The 22,272-nt window shown below is 41.2% G+C and overlaps 1 protein-coding gene across 1 annotated transcript in view; it reads right to left on the reverse strand.

The window, feature by feature from the left end:
* Positions 1 to 17,543: 17,543 nt before the first annotated feature.
* Positions 17,544 to 22,272, reverse strand: part of LOC115030101 (ADP-ribosylation factor-like protein 4C) — a 57,655-nt gene continuing 52,926 nt past the window's right edge. Inside the window, exon 9 of the mRNA XM_085838012.1 lies at positions 17,544 to 18,029. Coding sequence (XP_085694138.1) covers positions 17,732 to 18,029 — 298 coding nt within the window. The 3' untranslated portion in view covers positions 17,544 to 17,731. The remainder of the gene's footprint in view (positions 18,030 to 22,272) is intronic.

Genomic DNA, 22,272 nt, shown 5'->3' on the forward strand with positions numbered 1-22,272 from the left:
AAAATCCTCCAAGAGGAACTATCAATCCTGAATATCTATGCTCCAAATACAAAGGCAGCCTCATTCATTAAAGAAACTTTAGTAAATCTCAAAGCACACATTGCACCTCATACAATAATAGTGGGAGACTTCAACACACCACTTTCACCAATGGACAGATCATGGAAACAGAAACTAAACAGGGACACAGTGAAACTAACAGAAGTTATGGATCAAATGGATCTGGCAGATATCTACAGAACATTCTATCCTAAAACAAAAGGATATACCTTCTTCTCAGCACCTCATGGTACCTCCTCCAAAATTGACCACGTAATTGGGCACAAAACAGGACTCAACAGATACAAAAACATTGAAATTGTCCCATGCATCCTATCAGATCACCATGGACTAAGGCTGATCATCAATAACAAAATAAATAATAGAAAGCCAACATTCACATGGAAACTGAACAACACTCTTCTCAATGATACCTTGGTCAAGGAAGGAATAAAGAAAGAAATCAAGGACTTTTTAGAGTTCAATGAAAATGAAGCCAAAACATACCCAAACTTATGGGACGCAATGAAAGCATTTCTAAGAGGAAAACTCATAGCTCTGAGTGCCTCCAAAAAGAAACTAGAAAGAGCACACATTAGCAGCTTGACAACACACCTAAAAGCACTAGAACAAAAGGAAGCAAATTCACCCAAGAGGAGTAGACGGCAGGAAATAATCAAACTCAGGGGCGAAATCAATCAAGTGGAAACAAGAAGAACTATTCAAAGAATCAACCAATCAAGGAGCTGGTTCTTTGAGAAAATCAACAAGATAGATAAACCCTTAGCCAGACTAACTAGAGGGCACAGGGAAAGTATTCTAATTAACAAAATCAGAAATGAAAAAGGAGACATAACAACAGATCCTGAAGACATCCAAAACACCATCAGATCCTTCTACCAAAGGCTATACTCAACAAAACTGGAGAACCTGGATGAAATGGAGAAGTTCCTAGACAGATACCAGGTACCAAAGTTGAACCAAGATCAGGTTAATGATCTAAACAGCCCTATATCCCCCAAAGAAATAGAAGCAGTCATTAATAGTCTCCCAACTAAAAAAAGCCCAGGACCAGATGGGTTTAGTGCAGAGTTCTATCAGACCTTCAAAGAAGATCTAATCCCAGTTCTTCACAAACTATTCCACAAAATAGAAACAGAAGGTACTCTACCCAACTCATTGTATGAAGCCACAATTACTCTGATACCTAAACCACAAAAAGACCCAACAAAGATAGAAAACTTCAGACCAATATCCCTTATGAATATTGATGCAAAAATCCTCAATAAAGTTCTGGCTAACTGAATCCAAGAACACATCAAAACAATCATCCATCCTGACCAAGTAGGTTTCATCCCAGGGATGCAAGGATGGTTCAATATACGGAAATCCATCAACGTAATCCAGTATATAAACCAACTCAAAGACAAAAACCACATGGTCATCTCGTTAGATGCAGAAAAAGCATTTGACAAGATCCAACACACATTCATGATAAAAGTCTTGGAAAGATCAGGAATTCAAGGCCCATACCTAAACATGATAAAAGCAATCTACAGCAAACCAGTAGCCAACATCAAAGTAAATGGTGAGAAGCTCGAAGCAATCCCTCTAAAATCAGGGACTAGACAAGGCTGTCCACTTTCTCCATACCTATTCAACATAGTACTTGAAGTCCTAGCCAGAGCAATTCGACAACAAAAGGAGATCAAAGGGATACAAATTGGAAAAGATGAAGTCAAAATATCACTTTTTGCAGATGATATGATAGTATATATAAGTGACCCTAAAAATTTCACCAGAGAACTCCTAAACCTGATAAACAGCTTCGGTGAAGTAGCTGGATATAAAATTAACTCAAACAAATCAATGGCCTTTCTCTACACAAAGAATAAACAGGCTGAGAAAGAAATTAGGGAAACAACACCCTTCTCAATACTCACAAATAACATAAAATATCTTGGCGTGACTCTAACTAAGGAAGTGAAAGATCTGTATAATAAGAACTTCAAGTCTCTGAAGAAAGAAATTCTAGAAGATCTCAGAAGATGGAAAGATCTTCCATGCTCATGGATTGGCAGGATCAACATTGTAAAAATGGCTATCTTGCCAAAAGCAATCTACAGATTCAATGCAATCCCCATCAAAATTCCAACTCAATTCTTCAACGAATTAGAAAGTGCAATCTGCAAATTCATCTGGAATAACAAAAAACCTAGGATAGCAAAAACTCTTCTCAAGGATAAAAGAACCTCTGGTGGAATCACCATGCCAGACCTAAAGCTTTACTACAGAGCAATTGTGATAAAAACTGCATGGTACTGGTATAGTGACAGACAAATAGACCAATGGAATAGAATTGAAGACCCAGAAATGAACCCACACACCTACGGTCACTTGATCTTCGACAAGGGAGCTAAAAACATCCAGTGGAAGAAAGACAGCATTTTCAACAAATGGTGCTGGCACAACTGGTTGTTATCATGTAGAAGAATGCGAATCGATCCATACCTATCTCCTTGTACTAAGGTCAAGTCTAAGTGGATCAAGGAACTTCACATAAAACCTGAGACACTGAAACTTATAGAGGAGAAAGTGGGGAAAAGCCTTGAAGATATGGGCACAGGGGAAAAATTCTTGAATAGAACAGCAATGGCTTGTGCTGTAAGATCGAGAATTGACAAGTGGGACCTCATGAAACTGCAAAGCTTCTGCAAGGCAAAAGACACCATCAATAAGACAAAAAAACCACCAACAGATTGGGAAAGGATCTTTACCTATCCTAAATCAGATAAGGGTCTAATATCCAATATATATAAGGAACTCAAGAAGGTGGACTCCAGAAAGTCAAATAACCCCATTAAAAAATGGGGCTCAGAATTGAACAAAGAATTCTCACCTGAAGAATACCAAATGGCAGAGAAGCACCTGAAAAAATGTTCAACATCCTTAATCATCAGGGAAATGCAAATCAAAACAACCCTGAGATTCCACCTCACACCAGTCAGAATGGCTAAGATCAAAAATTCAGGTGACAGCAGATGCTGGCGGGGATGTGGAGAAAGAGGAACACTCCTCCATTGTTGGTGGGATTGCAAGCTTGTACAACCACTCTGGAAATCAGTCTGGTGGTTCCTCAGAAAATTGGACATAGTACTACCGGAGGATCCAGCAATACCTCTTCTGGGCATATATCCAGAAGATGTCCCAACCGGTAAGAAGGACACATGCTCCACTATGTTCATAGCAGCCCTATTTATAATAGCCAGAAGCTGGAAAGAACCCAGATGTCCCTCAACAGAGGAATGGATACAGTAATTATGGTACATTTACACAATGGAGTACTACTCAGCTATTAAAAAGAATGAATTTATGAAATTCCTAGCCAAGTGGATGGACCTGGAGGGCATCATCTTGAGTGAGGTAACACAATCACAAAGGAACTCACACAATATGTATTCACTGATAAGTGGATATTAGCCCAAAACTTAGGATACCCAAGATATAAGATACAATTTGCTAAACGCATGAAACTCAAGAAGAATGAAGACCAAAATGTGGACACTGTGCCCCTTCTTAGAATTGGGAACAAAACACCCAGGGAAGGAGTTACAGAGACAAAGTTCGGAGCTGTGATGAAAGGATGGACCATCTAGAGACTGCTGTATCCAGGGATCCATCCCATAATCAGCTTCTAAACGCTGACACCATTGCATACACTAGCAAGATTTTGCTGAAAGGACCCAAAGATAGCTGTCTCTTGTGAGACTATGCAGGGGCCTAGCAAACACAGGAGTGGATGTTCACAGTCAGCTATTGGATGGATCACAGGGCTCCCAATGGAGAAGCTAGAGAAAGTACTCAAGGAGCTAAAGGGATCTGCAACCCTATAGTTGGAACAACATGATGAACTAACCAGTACCCCGGAGCTCTTGTCTCTAGCTGCATATGTATCGAAAGATGGCCTAGTCGGCCATCACTGGAAAGAGAGGCCCATTGGACTTGCAAACTTTATATGCCCCAATATAGGGGAATGCCAGGGCCAAAAGAATGGGAATGGGAGGGTAGGGAAGTGGGGGGCAGTATGGTGGACTTTTGGGATAGCATTGGAAATGTAATTGAGGAAAATATGTAATAAAAAAAAACAGTGAAAAAAAAAAGAGCAACAGATTAAAAAAAAATAAAAGTATTTTCTCAGGCCTCTCAACTGAAAAAAAAAAAAAAAAAAGAAGCAGAACTTTAGTGATCTCTGGCACTGACACCTGTCAGATCTAGGAGTTTTAGATATCCCCAAAACTTGCCTATTTTTAAAACAGCAATTAGGATATGTGCTTGGTAAAAATACTAAAATGTCTTGGGTTTCACTTAGCAGTTTCAGAATTCATTTGTTTTCCAATGTTTCCAGCTCCTTGAAGTTTAAACCTGTCACCAACTGTCAATTTGCCAGCAAAAAGTATTTCCCAAGATGTAGGTCTTTCAGTATGATAGCTGGGTATAACCAGGAACCGCAGAAAGGTTGGTTAGGCTCCACCAGTGGTGGAGAACTATCCAATCTCTGCACTTAAAGCAGTTGTCTCAAGAGTTGCCAGCCATAGCAGGTTACAAAGGCTCCCTGTCCCTTTGGGACATCCCCAAAGTCCTCATCCCTCTACTGTCTGAAACACTATATCCAGTCAAAGCAGGATTGCCAGATAAAATGCACAATGCACAATTGAATTTCTATTCCAGATAAATTGAATTACTGTTTAATATGTGTGTCCTAAATGCTGGATGGAGCATGCTCACATTTTTTAAAAAAGCCCATTATTTACCCAAAAGTCATATGTAATTGGCTATCTTTTGATTTGTTACCTGGCAATCCTATGTGTCAGGGCAGTCAGCTGGCGATGGCAAGCCAAGCTGGCTTCTGGGGAAGGTGCCAGGAGAGTTGCTAAAGGAAACCTCCAATAAAAAATACAGTGCCCTGTAGACAGATATTCTATTCTGAATTTCATCCCCAGTTCTTTCACCCGATGGGCCTGCCCCTGGCTCTCAGTCTTTTCATCTAGGGAAGTTCATCCAGGGTAAGAAAAATTGAGATGGGCCCTGAAACAGGCTACACAATGTTTGGGGCTTTGTGGTCAACCAAGTTGGGTTCCTAACCCACTTCAGCTTAGCCCATAGCATGGCAAGTGGCAATTATTGTTAATACTCAGATCTCTACATTCCTCCAATCTCTGTTTTCTTTCCCCTTCTTGGCTTGCACCTGACAAGTTTAGAGAAATGGGATGGTTTGTCACTGTAGCACTTGTCAAGAGAGCGCTTAGGGCTTCATCTGGAAAGGCTACTAGAAACACTTAACCAAACAAAGATCCAGAGACAACTGATACAAAGGAGTATGCCTGTGCTAGGTGAGTACTTCAACAGAAGGAAGTACAGGGGCAGCCCGTCCTTTCAAATTCAAATAAAGTTGGCCCAAGTCCCCACCATTACCTTTGTCAGGAAAGTTTAATGTCTTCTTTAGAGATTTCTTTGAAATCTTCAGTGTTCAGAATCTTAGGTGGTTCAGAACTGGAGCTTCTAATAAATTTCAGACTCCACAGTTCATCTTCTATTAATTATTATTATTATTATTATTATTATTATTAGATGACAAGAACCATCAGAAACATTGTTCTTCCCTGATTATACATTTTAAAAATCCTTTCATCTGAAGGCTTTTGTAACTGACATTATTGAAAGGGTTTACAGAAATGGAGAAGATATATTACAATGTAAACAATTAAAAATTGATTACTAATGTTCCATTCTAACTTGAAACTTCTCTGGAAACTCCAATATCTGTGTACAGATTCATTCCTGCTCCTTCCTCTTGCCTCTCCTTTTGTGGTTTTTCTCTAGTTCACCACAAATCCATGTTCACTTCTTGATGGCTAATATCTTAGCTCCATATTGTACTATAATCTACTCCTTTTCATTGCATTCTTCCTCCCATTACCTTGAGGAAGTCTTTGAGGTAGTTTTCTGGGAGTTAGCCTTGAACTTGAGATCTTTCTGTTCCAGTTCCCCAAGTGCTACAGTCACAGTCAGGAAAGAAATTCCTTAAGCAAAAGTTTGATGTGAGCAAAGAAGTAATCATGTTTCTATGAGATCACTCTGGTACAAACATAATCAATATGGATCCAGCGACATATGAGGCAGGGTTGTTATACCTATTTCCCACATGAGCAAACTGAAGCTTTCTCAAGTAGTCCTGGGAAGTCTAGAATTCATCCCTAAGTCTTTCAAGTCTAGTATTCTGCCCATTAGCCATGGAAGTTGCTGCAGGAAAAGTATTTCAGAAAACACTAAATTATGTATGAAAGGCAACAATAGAAAAAATATACACCAGTGGTGGTAGGTGGAGAGGTAGTCCCAGCGAGGTGGGTTCTTTGGGAGGGAAAAGAGTCTGCCTGCTGTGGGCTATAGCCACTTTCTCTGCCATCTTCAAGAGCCAGCAGCAAAAAACTGACCAGCAAAGCCCACCCTTACAGAGTCACTACTTCGCAATATTACTGAGTTGTTTCATGTAGATGCTATTTTAAATATGGTCTACTGATCAGACTTTTTTTTGTATTGTTTGCTAACAAATTTTGTTTTAAGGTCTCACAGTAGTCGAAGGTGGATGTTTTCCTTAAGTATAATTAACAGAAGAAATATGAGCATCAGAGAACTCAAGTGATGTTGCCCATCTAGTGAGGGTTCACAGAAGCCTGATTGCTGGCTACCTGGTTTCACATGCACATGCACATGCTGTCAATGAACATCAGTCAAAGGTCATACACATGGAATTGATGAAGCCAGGTTTGCAGTTCATTACAGCAAAGGAAACACCCTACTCTCCCACATTGTATGCATTGCCCCTCAAGTAGCAAGTGACAAATTCAACGGTATCAAACCGTTTGGCTGGGAGGTACCAACAGAAATGGAGGTTGAGCAACGTTCACCTGCACTACCTCTACCTTAGACCCAGGTCTTTTATTTAGTGATCGAAAGGTTTCATGTTTAGAGTTTAAGACAGACTGTCCTTTTTATTAGAGATCTATTTTGAAGAGATACTAACACCATAGACAGACAGAAGCATGGCAGTGACTCTGAGGAGAGATCAGCCCCAAATGGTGGTGTAGGAGTCTCTTTTTACACTTTTCATTGGAAAAGGGGTGTGAAGGAAATTGAAAATTTTCCTTTCCACTCTGAAAATGGCCATTGCTGGGGTAATCAGTAAGAGCTCAGTTTATTAAAGAATATTAAGTGCTCGGTAAACATCTTTTGTGGTCTAGCATTCTGTCCATTACCCTGCCAGCATGCCAGCCATTCCCCACCGCTATGGATTCTAGCCATCTGTAACCATAAGCCAAAACCAACGCTGTCTTCTTTATGTTGCTTTTGGTCATGGTATTGTATAACAGCAACAGAAACATAACTAATACACTTTCCTGAGCCCAGAACAATAAAATCATTAAAATATTTTCTATGCCTAAGCTATCTTTGGGTTTTCTAAAATGACCATTTAGGTGACACAATGATTAAACATTTTTCTCTATTAAAGAATGAGTACAAAGATAACTAGGTTTATCTAAGCTTCTCTTTGAATTAACTCTAGCCACCATGACTTTTGCCTGTCATAATTAGTATGACAGTATCAAAGTAACCCGACAAATTAAAAGTAGAATTCATCAACCAGATATAAGTATGCAAACAGAAGCTTATTTTAGTGACTGCATACCTTTCACAAAACTTTATTTATATTTAAACACAAAGACTGTAAAATATTAGTGTGCCAAAATCTGTTTCTTGGGATTTTAGATCAGAAACCTCTACTTCATTTCTGTTTACACAGTTTCTGTATAGGTGCTAAGGGTATGCATTTGTTGGGAATGGGCTGAAGTTATTACATATTTCAAGCTTTCAGCAGATGTAGGAAAGAAGACATAGCTATTATCTAAGAGCCATAATAGCAACAGCAGGACATGTAAAAGCTTCAACTGGCTGAGCCCTAGCTTGCTCCTAAACCACTGGCTCTTTGTGCTGTGCAAACTCGGGGCTATTGACTCTCAGCACTGACTCTTCAGCTTCTTGCCACACCTATGAAACATCATCAGTGTTTCTTCCACACTTGCTGGTGTGCCCTAAACATAAGCCTGCTTCTTCACCCTGTAGTCACTACTGTTAGCCTGTGTAGTTCTTCAGAGAGACTTAAGACTGCTTTACAGGAACTGGCTAACTCTACTAAAATTTTTAAGTAACTGAGGTAGGCAGTGCACTTACATTTCAAGTTCAAAGCTCTGGGCTCCATCCCAAGCACCATAAGTCCATTAACTTAGAAGGATATAAACTGGGTCCATTCAACTTGTCACAGATAATGCTTTTGCTCCCAATACAGTCTATGTCTTTCTTTAACTTTGAGCATTAGACACACAACATCCTACTTTATCCTGTATGCTTTGGGAAAAAACAAAACAAAACTTTTTTTTTTGGTTGTTGTTTGAAAAACAGATTCTCACTATGTAGTTCTGGAATGTAGTATGAACTGGAATTCTGTAGACCAGGCTAGCCTCAAGTATGTAGACATGTGCATGTCGCTGCTTCCCAGGTGCTGGGATTAAAAGCATGTATCACCACACCTGGATATCTTTTTTTTTTTAATTACCCCACCCCAAATACCCAACTACCGCCAAAATAAGGCACACATGGGATTCTTTTTAGACCCCAAAAGGGAAGTTTGATTGTTTCTTCATCACAGAAATGATTACTTCTGACCCCTAAATAACATTTACTCATAAGTTAACATTCTACTCTAAAAACACAATAAACTATTCTAAATTCAGGATTTATGGTTTTTATGGGCAGTCAACATTGTCCTCACTAACATGGATTTCCTCGAAACTAGTCAAGGGAATTTATTTATTTATTTATTTATTTTTTTGGTTTTTCGAGACAGGGTTTCTAGTCAAGGAAATTTTATGCAGTAACAAACAATTCTTGCCATGCCTATATGCTAAGAGGTAAATAAAATAACTGAAACGTAGGTTTCCCAAACTACCAATCATTTCATTTCTGAAAACTGCTAGTAATTAACACTGCTGATGCTGCATACTCATTGTCTTCTGAGAGGTCTCAACAGCTCATCTGCAACATAAGGAACTAATTAGACTAGTATTCTTAGCACATGCTATGTTTTCTAAGCAAAATCTCAGTGGTATCAAAAGCCTGTCTACCACAGATTCAGGTTCTACAGTCTATGTTTGTCTTTGGGAACAAGTAAGGAAGTAAGAAAGAACCAAACAGTTCCTAAAGCTAGAATCTGTCCTGGTCTTACCAGTTTGCTCTTCCAGTCCCCTGTTAAACAAAGTCATAGAATGTCAACATCAGATGAAGCCATTCTGTGACCACGAAAGCTCAAGACTATGGTGTAACAAGATCTGAACACAGACAAAATATGAACACTATTTAAAGCATGGGCATGACTGAACTTGCCACTGTCTTCGCTAAGATGAATTGCTGCTCATTTGTTTGCATTTTCATAGTTCTCCATAAAGCACAACATTACTAAGATGCCTTATTATAGAAATACCTGAATCCTGAATGGAGACAGGAGAATTCCTTCAGCTCATCAGCCTACCAGCCTAAAGGAATCAATAAGTCCCAGGTTCAATGAGAAACTCTGTTTCAAAAGTGTAGGTCTGGGGAATTGGCTCAGTAGATAAAGTACTGTCTGGACAAACATGAAGATCTGTTTGGATCCTCAGCATCCAAGGAAAAGCCTGATGTGGTAACACATTGATGTAACCCAGCACTAGAAAACAGACAGAAGGATCCCCAAGGCTTACTGATGAACCATCCTAGCCAATACAGTCAGCTGCAGGTTCAGTGAGAGAGCCTGTCCCAAAGATGAAGGTGTCAAAGCAACTGTAGAAGGTATCTTGACCTCAGTCATTGGTCTCCATACACACCTGTGTGGGCAGAGCACACTCATGCACATATCACATGCTTTGAGACCCTGCTTCCTTGAAAGCATCCAACATTGAGTAAAGCCCTCTTTCCATAGGCCCTCCTCAAAATTACATTAAGACAAATCCCATATGGCAGCCCTAACACCATCTTACCTAATATATATAAACTAATTCTCCCTTGTTGCAATGAATAACATGTATATTACTGCACTCTTATTGCTCCCATTTTACAGATAATAAACATAAGACCCCAAATTTAAATAACTTCTTCCAATTATTCATCAAAGAAACTAAGAAACCCAAGAATCTAGGGTTGGCTCTTTGCACTAGTCTACACTGCCCTTAAAAGGGTACATTCTATTATTATTAGGGAATTCTATTATGTTTCTGGCAGTTCCTCAAAAAATTTCTATTTTCTGACAAGTTACATCTTAAGCTCATATTAAACACTCTACGATTGGCCTTGCCAAGGCCTGGAAAGGTGGTTTGGTAGATAAGTGTACACTCTGTTTTTCCAGAGGACTCAAGTTCAGGTCCCAGGACTCATATCAGGTGGCTCACAACTTCCTAGTTACTCCTACTCTAGGTGATTTGACACACTATTCTGTCTTCTGTAGACACCTGCACTGTTCCCATATGCACCCCCCCCCACATTTTTAAATTAAATAATAAAAAATATTTTAAAAGTCTATCCTCAGCAATTTTAAATGCTCAAATTAGCCTTGATCACAGTAGTGGATCATTAAATTGTGTCTGTTTGTACATCCCAGTTACGCAACCAGTCTAGGTATTCATCTGCAGAAAATGTGGTACATATACACAATGTGACTTTATTCAGTAGTGAAGAAAACAATAAAAGGAAAGTGTAGGGTACTGGAGAACATAGAACATGAAATAAGGTATAAAAGCACAAATGTTGTATATTTTCTTCATATGCAGAATTAAGGTTTAAATACATGATACTGGTATAGTCTATTTTTAAAGTACCTTCCTGCTGGGCGGTGGTGGCACACGCCTTTAATCCCAGCACTTGGGAGGCAGAGGCAGGCGGATTTCTGAGTTCCAGGCCAGCCTGGTCTACAAAGTGAGTGCCAGGACAGCCAGGGCTACACAGAGAAACCCTGTCTCAAAAAAAACAAACAAAAAAAGTACCTTCCTCCACCCCTTCCAAATATATATATATATATATATATATATATATATATATATATATATTCATTCAGGACATATAAATTGAAAGGGAACTATAAAAGGATTAAAAAAAACTAAATGTAGGAAGAGGAAAAGCAAGAGAGGGTAATGGAATATATGTGACATTAAAGTATAAGGGCAGGGTCTTGTGAGTGGAAGATCAGCAGTGGGGGAAGGCAGGTAGATAAGGATAAAACATAATGATATTTATTAGGGAGATGTCAAAATGAAACCTATTTTTGAATGCTAATCACAAATGTATAAAAGGGGAACATGTGGATACCCACATTCATGTGTACATGTGTTATGAATTCTGATTAAGCATACTTGTGTGCTGCCTGATTTCTTCTGGGGTTTTACCTGGCTTATAAAATGTGACCATATCTGCACAGTATAAAAACAGGAGAAGCTCTTTTTTTTTTCCAGGCCTCTTCAAGGTGGGTGCTGATAGAGGTTATGGAGCTCTGCAGGCCATAGTGAGGCAGCTGCTAGCTCAGCACAGGACTTTCCAGGGAGACTGAAGGGAGGGGCCAGAGCTACCACTGCAGAACGTCTATTAAGTGCTGATGGAGGAGAATTACAGCTAGGCTTGCAGCAAGGATGGAGTGAAGCCTCACTGCTGTCAGCCTCCTGTCTACATTGGAATAGACACAAGAAGTACAGGTTAGGAAGAAGCGAAAAACATGGCTTCTGCTCTAAGGAGCTTATTTTAGACTCCCCCCAATGGGCAAAACTTTCTCTTCTCTCCTTTACAACTGGGACTAAGTGTTGGCATGCTGAAGGAAGCTCTCTTGGTGAGAGGGAAGATGGATGTGTGGGTTTATGTAGGCATGACCTTCCACCCCAGCCATGGGCTTCCTACTTTAGTAAGTGTCAAGATTCATTGACCTAGGATAATGACTGTGCACAAAATCTTCCATGGCTAGAAAAGAACATGTGGAGGAAAAACAAAAGTTGATTCAGCAGAGCCTTAGGGGCAGCAATCTGAAATGTGGATTAGGAAAGTGTGTGTGTGGGGTGGGGGGTGGTGGTGGTGGTGGTGCCTGGAGCTGCATTTATTTCGAAATAGCTTATTTTGGCCCTTCTTTAGTTTAGATTGGCTTGGTTAGCAGGTAATGGGTTACATCAGAGTAGAACTGAAGCTGCCTCCACCCACTGTGATGCAAAGGTGTTACGAGAGAGTCTACGGTCTGGAGTCTTGAGAGGGAGTCAATAGGGAACAAGCTAGTTCAGATACAAGGGATCCTTCTCAGGTGAGACAGTGCTATTGGCGATTCCCTAAGACCATAGTCAGGGCCTTCCTATGAAGGCATTATGGTTGTAGGGCCAGGGTTTGTGCTAGGTAGATATCACATGGGGAGGCTATAAGAATAGAGGATCCTTTCTTCACAAGACCATAGACGAATACAGTTCCTTGGCATGGCTCTTTTATTAAACAATCAGAGAGCACTGCAGACATAGGAGAAGCATGGGATAGGTAGGATGCCCTATGTTTAAAAGATCTCACTCTCCATATTGCAGTCATAGTTTAGAGAGGAGGGCTGACTTTGTTCATCTGGACAACTACTCTATTGTTTATCTCATAGCCACTCCATACAGCTATCAGTTTGGTTTCTGTTCCTTCCAGTGCAAAGCTCCAATCTCAACAAAGACACACCTCTTCACTGCCCTTCTCCAGCAGCTTACACTATGTAGTTTGTATTATTTATTTAATATTTTATTATTCATAATGCATATGTGTTTGATCCAGCAATCCCCAGTTCTACCCCTTCTAATTCCTCTTCTATCTATTCTACCACTTTTCCCTACCAAGTTCAGGCACTTTACAAAAAAATAATCCCTACTGAATTCATGTAGTACTGTCCGAATGGATGAGTGTGGAATCATCTACTGGAGTATGGGTAACCTCAGGGCTCGGATTTCTGAAGATAGGTGACTCTTCCTCAGTGGACATCCATTTGCCAATAGCTTCTCAGCTACACATGGGGCCTCATGAAACTCTACCCCATCCATATTAGGATTTTTGGCTGGCTTGATCTTGTGAAGGTGATCTCCATTTTAAAAAAGGAACCTTGGTTGGATATGCAGACACATGCCTTTAAATCCCAACACTGGGAAGGCGGAGAACAGTAGATCTCTGTGAGTTCAAGGCCAGCCTGGTCTACATAGAGAGTTCTAGTACAGTTGCAGAGATCCTGTTTCAAAAAAGGGGAGACCTCTTGGGGCTGGAAGGATGACTCAATGGTTAATAGCACTGGCTGCTCTTCCAGATGGACCTGGGTTCAATTCCCAGCACTCACAGGGCAGCCCACAACTGTCTGTAACTCTAGTTCCAAGGGATATGACATCCTTACACTGTCATGCATACAGGTAAAACACCAGTGCATATAAATCAAAAATAAATTATATGTAAAAATGAACCCCTCTTCACTTCCCCTGCAAACAAATAATGAATAGGAAAGAATTTATCAATTATAAACGAATGAAAATATTCCCCCAAAGAACTGATAAATTTTATTAGAGCCCCTCACTGGACAGAGAAGAGTTTCCCAAAGTGAGTTTCAGAGAATAACAATTCCATTTGTGGAATAGTGAAGGGTTGGAGTCCCTTGCAAAGAGAGGCCAGAATGTGAGCAGAAGTGCTTCAATTCTGTTTAGCCCAAAGAAATTGAGAGTATGTACATGTCCTGGTTGCTTTTAACTGTCAACTTGACAAAGCCTAGAGTCACACCTGAGAAGGTAGTCTTAAAAGATTTCCCAGATCATACTGTCTCGTGGGCATGGCTGTGGGGGACTGTCTTCATTGTCAATTGCTATAAAATGGCCCAGCCCACTGTGGGGCAAAGGATCTTGGCTGCATCCCCCTGCCACAGACACACACCAAAAAGGTAACAATCTAGACAGTAAGTCACTGAAGAGAACTCTTAAAACTTGTGATAAGGATGCTGAAGTGTAGCTCTCCATAATTGATGGCTTCTGGAGGGAATGAAGGTGGGGAAGGACTCAGTTTTTTTTTTTTTTTAACAGGCTGGCCACTGGGAGTTTAACCATGCTCCAGTGAGTATATGGACAACACAAATTGGACTTGTGTTTTTTTCTTCATCTTCTTTTACTTGGGAGTGGTCACAAGGGGGAGTAGATGTAAGATGGATAGGAAGTGAGTCTGATCAGGGTGCATGGTATGAAATTCCCAAATAAGCAATAAAAGTACCAAGGGGGGGGGGTGGCTAACTAAGGTGGCTGTGATGCTTAATGATTCTAAGTACTAAGGTCTTGCAAAAATAAATAGTTTCTGTAGTTCCTTCCCAATTCTGATAACAAAGTGATTGGCCTGGCATGCTCTTATTCCAATTACTGCCGTCCCAGCTTCCTCCTGGTAAATGTCTTCTAAGCAGTATCTTTCTTTACCTCATCCTTAGGAACTAGTCAATGCTCCTTCTGCTTTCATCAAAACAAAAAGCCTATCTCCTTAGAAGGCTCTGTGGAGTAAATGTCGTCTCTCTTCTAGCAGTCCTCTGACATGACTCCTATGGTTGGAATAGGCCAAGACTCTCTCCCTTTCACTCTCAGTCTTCAATTGCATGCTATCACACTGCCAAGGAGTCAGCTGTGGACAGTGTAAGTGTCAGCCAACATGATGCCATTGGCAGTTGCTCAAAGGCATTCCCAAGCAGCCTTCAAAGAACAGAACTCACAACTACTGCAGGCACAGAGCTTGAGGGAGTGTGGTTACTGCACAGACAATTCTGGTAGCAAGGGATTCCACTGATCAAGGGTTGCTACATGGCCCCTGTGGACACGGTACAAAAGGTTGAATTCATACTCACCTACCGATTCCTAAAGAGAGCAGAATAAATGTTTACATTTGTTCCTTTTAAGAATTTTTATTTATGATTTAAAAGGTAAGTTATTAAATGATTCTTATCCTCTGTTCTCTCCTCTCCAAGTCCTCCCCATCTCCCTACCAGCCTTCTCGCTCAACTTCCTATGTTGTTAGAAAAATCCAACTGATTCCACATCGTGTTGCCAGTATGTGGATGGGTAACTGGCCATCTGCAGAAGCCTGACATTTGCTGTGGTGCTGGGGATCAAAGCTAAGATGTCTTAATACTAGGCAAGTGCTGTATCACTGCGCTGTAACTAGAGCCCTGCAAAAGTTTTGTTTTGTGTCACACACACACACACACACACAGAGAGAGAGACAGAGAGAGAGAGAGAGAGAGAGAGAGAGAGAGAGAGAGAGAGAGAGAGAGAGCGCCCGGCAGCTATTTTTAATTCTCTGTTTCTCAGAGTTGGCCTGGATCTCTCATCTGTTTTTCCTCTTCTCTCTATGCTGGAGTTAGCATTGATTCGAGGCTACTGCCTTCCCCTCAGCTTCTGGCTGGCAAACATCCGGAGGTTTCCCTCTGTGTGAACTACACTGATAGATGCTGTTGTACAGCTTGCTTGTACCAAGGAGAGGGACAGCTTCTCAGTCCCTGCAGACGATGACCACCTCCCCCTATTTTGTCCCTGCAAGTCTCACGGACCCTGCCATAACCGAGACTATTATGTGTGCTGTGAAGAGAAGTCACTCAAACAATGACAGCATTGGAGCTGGCCCCAGAACGCACTTCTTAGAGATCTGCACAGCTTCAATGCTGAGTACACTGGGTTGCAGCTGAGGTTCTGATCCTCATACAGAAACCTTTAAGAGTTGTCATGGCCCTTCACCTGGGCAGGAATGTGTCGAATGAAAGCTCCTGGATCTTGGAAGTTGGGAACAAATTCTCCAGAGCCTCACCCAAAAAAGGTAGACCCAAATTATTTAAACCCATGAAAAGCTACACAAGGAAGATACTGTTCTTATCTCCTAATTTAAAGGCGGAGGTAACTGAAGTAGTATAAGGTTACATAGCCAGGAGGACATCAAACAGGTTTTTACTCAGATATTTTTCCTCTAAACCCCTAATGACTATGGACATCACCTGGCTAGAATGCCCCTCTGTGCCCTCTACCTTCTGAGTTAGTCTTACTGGTCTTTGCTCAGTAACCCATCCCATTTCCTGGAGGTACCTTCCATTTCAGTGGAAGTCCTAGAATTTACTCTGGTAAGGTTCTAGAACAGTGTGGCTTTAGGGGCACAGGAAATCCCCTATCAGGAATGTGAGAAGGAGCAGGAAAAGAAAAAGGAAGGAAGGAAGGAACGAAGGGAGGAAGGAAGGAAAGAAGGAAGGATAATCAAATATCTGGAGAAGGAAGTGGTTCACAAGGTAACTGGAAAGTAGACAGAAACCTCACCTCACCCCAGGCTCCCAGCGGCTGACCCCACTTTCCCCACATACAAACACATGCACATTAGCACATGCATATGCTGCTGTGCTCAATTATTCCAGCAGAAGAGCTACCAGAGGAGAGATTGCTTGTTAGCAGAGGAACTTGGCAGATGTGCCCTCCAGCTCTGCTTTTGAAAGAAGCCCGAGTGTTGGGGGCTGGGTGACCTGCAGAACTCCTGGGGCTCAGAGAACACCTCCTATGAGGACAGATGCTGAGAAAACCATTAGCTGCTCAGCAGGACTGACTCATTCAGGACACTATGAGAATAGCTTTGTAGGAAGCCCGGTGCATTTCTATCTCTGTACCCTAAGTTAGGCTCACTAGGCATAAGGGGAAGAAGTCCTAATCTTTCTTGACTCTCTTCATCCTGCTCAGTCCCCACCAGCTCTGCACCCTTTCATTCCTGTGTGTAGAAGTTCACACGTTAGGGATCCCCAGTTCTTGAAGAATAAGACAGCTTAACATTAAACCTTTCCCATGTTTCTCTTTCTGTGGCTCATCATTTTGTGTTTGGAATCTGTATATCACACACTTTTACACCTTTACAGCTGATAATCTTTTCGGATCTCTAAGTTTCATAGGCACACTGTTTCATTTAAGCAGGTTAGTTTCCTCATCTGAGAAATGAAGATGATGCTGTTCTACCTCCTAAAAGGTTTTGAGGAGGTGATGAGAGACAATCTTTTTTTTTTAATTCTAAACAAATTTTTTATTAGATGCTACAATGTGCCAGGAGACTCACTTGTTTCGCCACCAGCTAGGAAGCCTCTTATCTGCCTCATAAGATAGTTCCCTTCTAGATGCCACGCAGAGTCATCTCTGAGTCATGCCACAGAATCATGTTGCATGATATAAATATTTGCCTGGAATCATAACATTTTAGGATATGCATGATTGTCATGTGTTTATTTTATAATCCAAGCCTTAGACTAGGTCTTTCCCATCTTTCTAAGAACAGCATCAGGTGACATCAAATGAAGACAATGACACTCATTTTTATTTGGTGCAATTTATTTATTTATTTAGTCCAATTTATATTTACTAGCAAATCGTACTGGCATATGCCACTACAACCAACGCAACTTATACTATTTAGTGCAATTGCATTAAGATATAAAATTGACCTCCTCCCGCCAGTCCACGTCCACTGAATGCACCACATAAATGATGCTGTCTGTGCAGTGGCTGTAGGACTTCCACAGCAGCCATAGCTTCTATAGTTTCTGTAGCTTCTCCTGGCCACCCATTTCCCAGCAGTGGCAGCTGAAGCCCTTGTCTGTGCCATTGCACAGTTTGATCTTCCCACTGTTGAAGTTGGTGGGCACCATGTTCACGAACTCGTTGAACTTGAGCTGGTAGAGTACCGTGGTCTTGCTGGCCGAGTCCAAGCCCAGCATAGCGACATGCAGAGACTGGAAGGCCGAGATGCTGATGATGTTGCCCATGGCTCCTCGCTGACGCACTGTACTGATGGGGGCCGGGGGAGGGATGACTACTCCTTTCATTCTGGAGCTGTGGAAAATGGGTAATTTTATGTCACAGGGCAGGTCCCTGTTGCAATTTTATTTGTCCTGCTCTGGGCCCAAAGGAGGTGGCGGTTTGGGGCCATCCAGGACTGCCTCAGACCATGCGGCAGCTGGAAGGCTTCTTTCTGTGTTTCTGGACTTGGCTGGGAATGGCCTGGAAGACACCACTTTCCAGGTGTGTGTGTGTGTGTGTGTGTGTGTGTGTGTGAGAGAGAGAGATTTTGTTGAGAGCTGCTTTTCAGCCTGGGATGAGACCTCTTCTAGATGGCTTAGGCCCTGTCCATGTGCAGGTCATTCTCCCGTAAAGAGACCAATAAAACAAAGAACAGAAAACCAATATATATATATATATATATATATATATATATATATATATATATATATATATTTGAGCCAAGGCACTGACTAATAACAAGGAGGTGAGTAGGGGTAATTACTAAGATCAAGACGCATAGGAGAGGGTAATATTAGGGACAATAGCAAGTGCTGGACCTGTTTAGTCTTTTCTTGTTCATTCCAAACTATGAGCATTATGAGCATACCAAAGAAAAGTTGAATTGGACCAAGTCCTTCCAGCATCAGATAGCTTGTCCAAAACAAGTGAGATGATCAGAGAGCCAAAGGCCTGGCGGGTGCCCTTGAAGCCACTTTCTTCACTTTATGCCAGGCCTGGAAACCTACAGTGATTCATTAAACACCACAGTGAAGGGCGATGGCATCACTGAAACTCAGGCAGCTAGATCTCGGACCAGTGCTTATTTTGCTCCCGCAACTCTGGCTTTACTATAATCCCCAAGTTTGGGAGGACAAAGGCTGTTTCTACTTATTTTATAACAGAGGACCTGAGACCCTGGAGAATTTTCTATTACTAGCCACACATATTTGTGGCATGGCTAGGCATGTAAGTTAATGTTCCTAACATGTTAATGCTCCTAACAATGTCCTGTGGTTAATGGCAATGTACCTGGAGTGAGAAAACTCTGGGTTCAAATCCCAGCCTCATGTGCGACCTGGAAGGGGATGCTTACCACATGCCCAAGCAGCTCAAATTTCCTAACTATAACCCAGGAAAAGGTTGACATCCCAGAGCCAAGGTGAGCACCAAGTGAAACACATGGAAAGTTCCTATCATGATTTTAGACACACTGTAGCGACTCAACTCCACAATTCAATGGGCATTTCTTTCACTCTGCTCTTTCCTATCCCCAGTGCTTCCCTCCAGGAGGAATCCACAAGGCGAGGAGGAGGAAGAGGGGAACTTGATTACAAAAGCTGTTCCATAAGCTTTGCAACACACCACTGGCAGAGTTCCCTTATTATCATCTGGTGCTAGCCCCCTTCCCTCCCTCCCTTAATCTACCAAGGACATTGGGCAAAAGAGTATCCAAAGTGGACTGGCACTCCCTGTGCCATGTGTTCCTGGGCAGGCAGCCTACAAAATATTTACAAATTTTTAAAAATCAGCAAATCCCAATCGTCTGACCTTGGAGGCAAAGACAGACAGAAAGACAACAGATGTAGAGCCAGGAGGACTGAGGGCCTTACAGCTTAGGAGCTGGGGGAGGAGGTGGAGAGGAAAACGAAGGCAAGGAGACACATGTACAGAAAGATGGATGCTTAAGTCTGTCTTCCTGCAGAAAGACAGGTGACCACTTTGCCGTGTAGTAGGGCGTTTCTCTTAAATCAAGGTCGGTGTCAAGTCCTTACACAGGTTCAGTGTGAATCCTAGCCAGAGCACTTGACTCAGAAGAAATAAAAGGAAAAAAATGAGAAGCAACTGCTCTTTCTAGAAGCTTTTGCCTTTTATGGCCCCATGTATGCTTATCTGCTCCATTCCAGTCTATACTGTTTTCCAAATTTGCAGGAAATTGGCTTAGTTCTGTCTTGGAATCACAACAGAGTGTTATTCCCCAGATATAAAAACAGACCAGGGCCAGACTGTAACTATGCACTACTATCTGGTTATCTCCTTTGTCAGGAATCAGGGGCTCATGGATTGGTCTGCTTAAACTATGTCCTTGGAATGAGGGTTCATCCCATCACTTGTCTTTTTTGCCTAGGGGCTTCTACCCCCCAGAACCACTTTTGGGTCAGACTTGCCCAAACTGATGGAGTTTCAGCAATAAAGACTGAGGCAAGTGCATTAGTCCTTGAGACTCTTCAGCTTGGGGACATTTTTTTTCCCCATATAAAGAGGGTAGTTCCCTTAAAGATATGTCAAGTTTATTGGCTGTGAGGCTCATGGCTCTCTCTCTCTCTCTCTCTCTCTCTCTCTCTCTCTCTCTCTCTCTCTCTCTCTCTCTCTCGCACACACACACACACACACACACACACACACACACACACACGCCCATTTACCCCAGGGAAATCTCCAGGCAGATATAGCACTGGCTCTTTTAGGAAGGCAGCTAAAGTTTCCCCCTTCTCTAGAGCAACTGAAAATGCTGTTCTCACTGAAAGGGGATTGTCAGATAGACACCCTACTGGCTAGGCCACTTTTTCTTTTTTTTTTTTTTTTTTTTTTTTTTGGTTTTTGAGACAAGGGTTTCTCTGTGTAGCCCTGGCTGTCCTGGAACTCACTCTGTAGACCAGGCTGGCCTTTTGACTTTGTACTCAGTACAAAGATAGAGACATTGGGAACATGAGAAACCAGAGCTTACATTCTAATGAGACACATACAGGATGTAGAGGGTCCTTAAAGGTCTTTAGCTAAAGCACCGTGTTTCATTTCAGGGGCTCTTCAACAGAGACACTTCCCCTAGAGAGATGAACTGAATCCAAGAATATATCCAAATATACAGGTTCTTTAGCCTGTATGTGTCCTCCCCAAACACATGTGCTAGAAACTTCATTGTCTAAGAAGAAAACCTTTGGAGGTAGCATTCATGAGTAGATAAATAGCTCTATAAAAAGACTGCTGGGGTGAACTCAGTATTTCTTGCTCTTCCGCTTTCTTCTATGGGAAGAACTAATAGTCTTTTATGGAGAATGCAACAGCAAGGTGACACCTGAGAGCTGACCACTGAACCCAGCTGTACCTGAACTTCAACTTCCTAGTTTGGAAACTGTGAGCAAGTTTTCTGGCTTTCCCCCAGTCTGTGGTAGTTTCCCCGTTACGGCAGCACGACATATACTAAGCTACCAGGTGCTTGGCTTCATGGACCTCGCTTCTCCTACTCCCTGTTCACTCCTACTTACTGCTGGAAGAACAGAGGTGCAGGAGGAGAAAGCAAACACTTGGCACCAGATACTGTTTTGAGTATTTTCCTATACTGTATCTTATCTGTTCTTTTCCTTCCTTCCTCCTCTCTGTCCTGCCTTCTTCCATGATTGCAATTATTAAAACTCTGGTAGAGTCACACTATTACTATTGGTTGTTCATTGATAGCCCATTTCATTTGATTTTATTTTTAGTTATTCTTTAATTTTTGTTTATTTCCCTCCTAATCATTGTTCCTATTTATACTGACTTTCTGGGGGATACTGTTGTCTATCTAGATTGCATAAGTAGTATTATTCAGAGTATCTCTTACTGTGTTTCAGTAATATAAGAATTATACAATTCTACCGATATGTATGGATTTAATGTGTTTGTTTGAACTATGGCATTGCACACCATGTTAAATTTTACTCATCTTTTCTCTTGTTTGTGGATATTTAGGTTGATTCCAATCTACCTTATATAACAGTATAAAAATCATTTTCATGCAAGCCACTTAGTGTAATCTGAATTTATTTCTTAGTGTGTATAACCAGAAATAGAATGGATATGTCACAGGTTAGATAAAAATTCAAATTCCCCCAAAACTTCCAAGTTTCACTCCAAAATGGTTGCATGTTTTTGCATAAATCTTAGAGATATATGAGGACCCTAATTCCCATATTATGCTTCCAACATTTATTACATTATTCTTTTTAACTATTTCTGAAATAACATCCTGGAGCTACTTTAATTCATCTCTCCCTGCTTATGAAAGGGAATGGCTTATTCTGTTTATTCGGATTTCCCCCTTTTAAGTTGTTTGTACATTTGTTGCTTTCTTTATCCGTTTTCCTTTTTCTCGCCTATTTATTTCCTCAGTGGAGCAGAGATATTTACTTTTAACGGACTACAGTAAAAAAATTCATTCCCTTCTCCTTAATGGGTTGTGCCTTCCACACTAAGGAAAATCTCTAAACCTTAACAGAAAAGAAATTCACATTCATTTTCTACTAAAAAAAATTGTACA

This window comes from Mus caroli, unplaced genomic scaffold, assembly GCF_978045245.1.
Source record: "Mus caroli unplaced genomic scaffold, Mus_caroli_1 scaffold_5, whole genome shotgun sequence".
NCBI classification, from domain to species: Eukaryota; Metazoa; Chordata; class Mammalia; order Rodentia; family Muridae; genus Mus; species Mus caroli.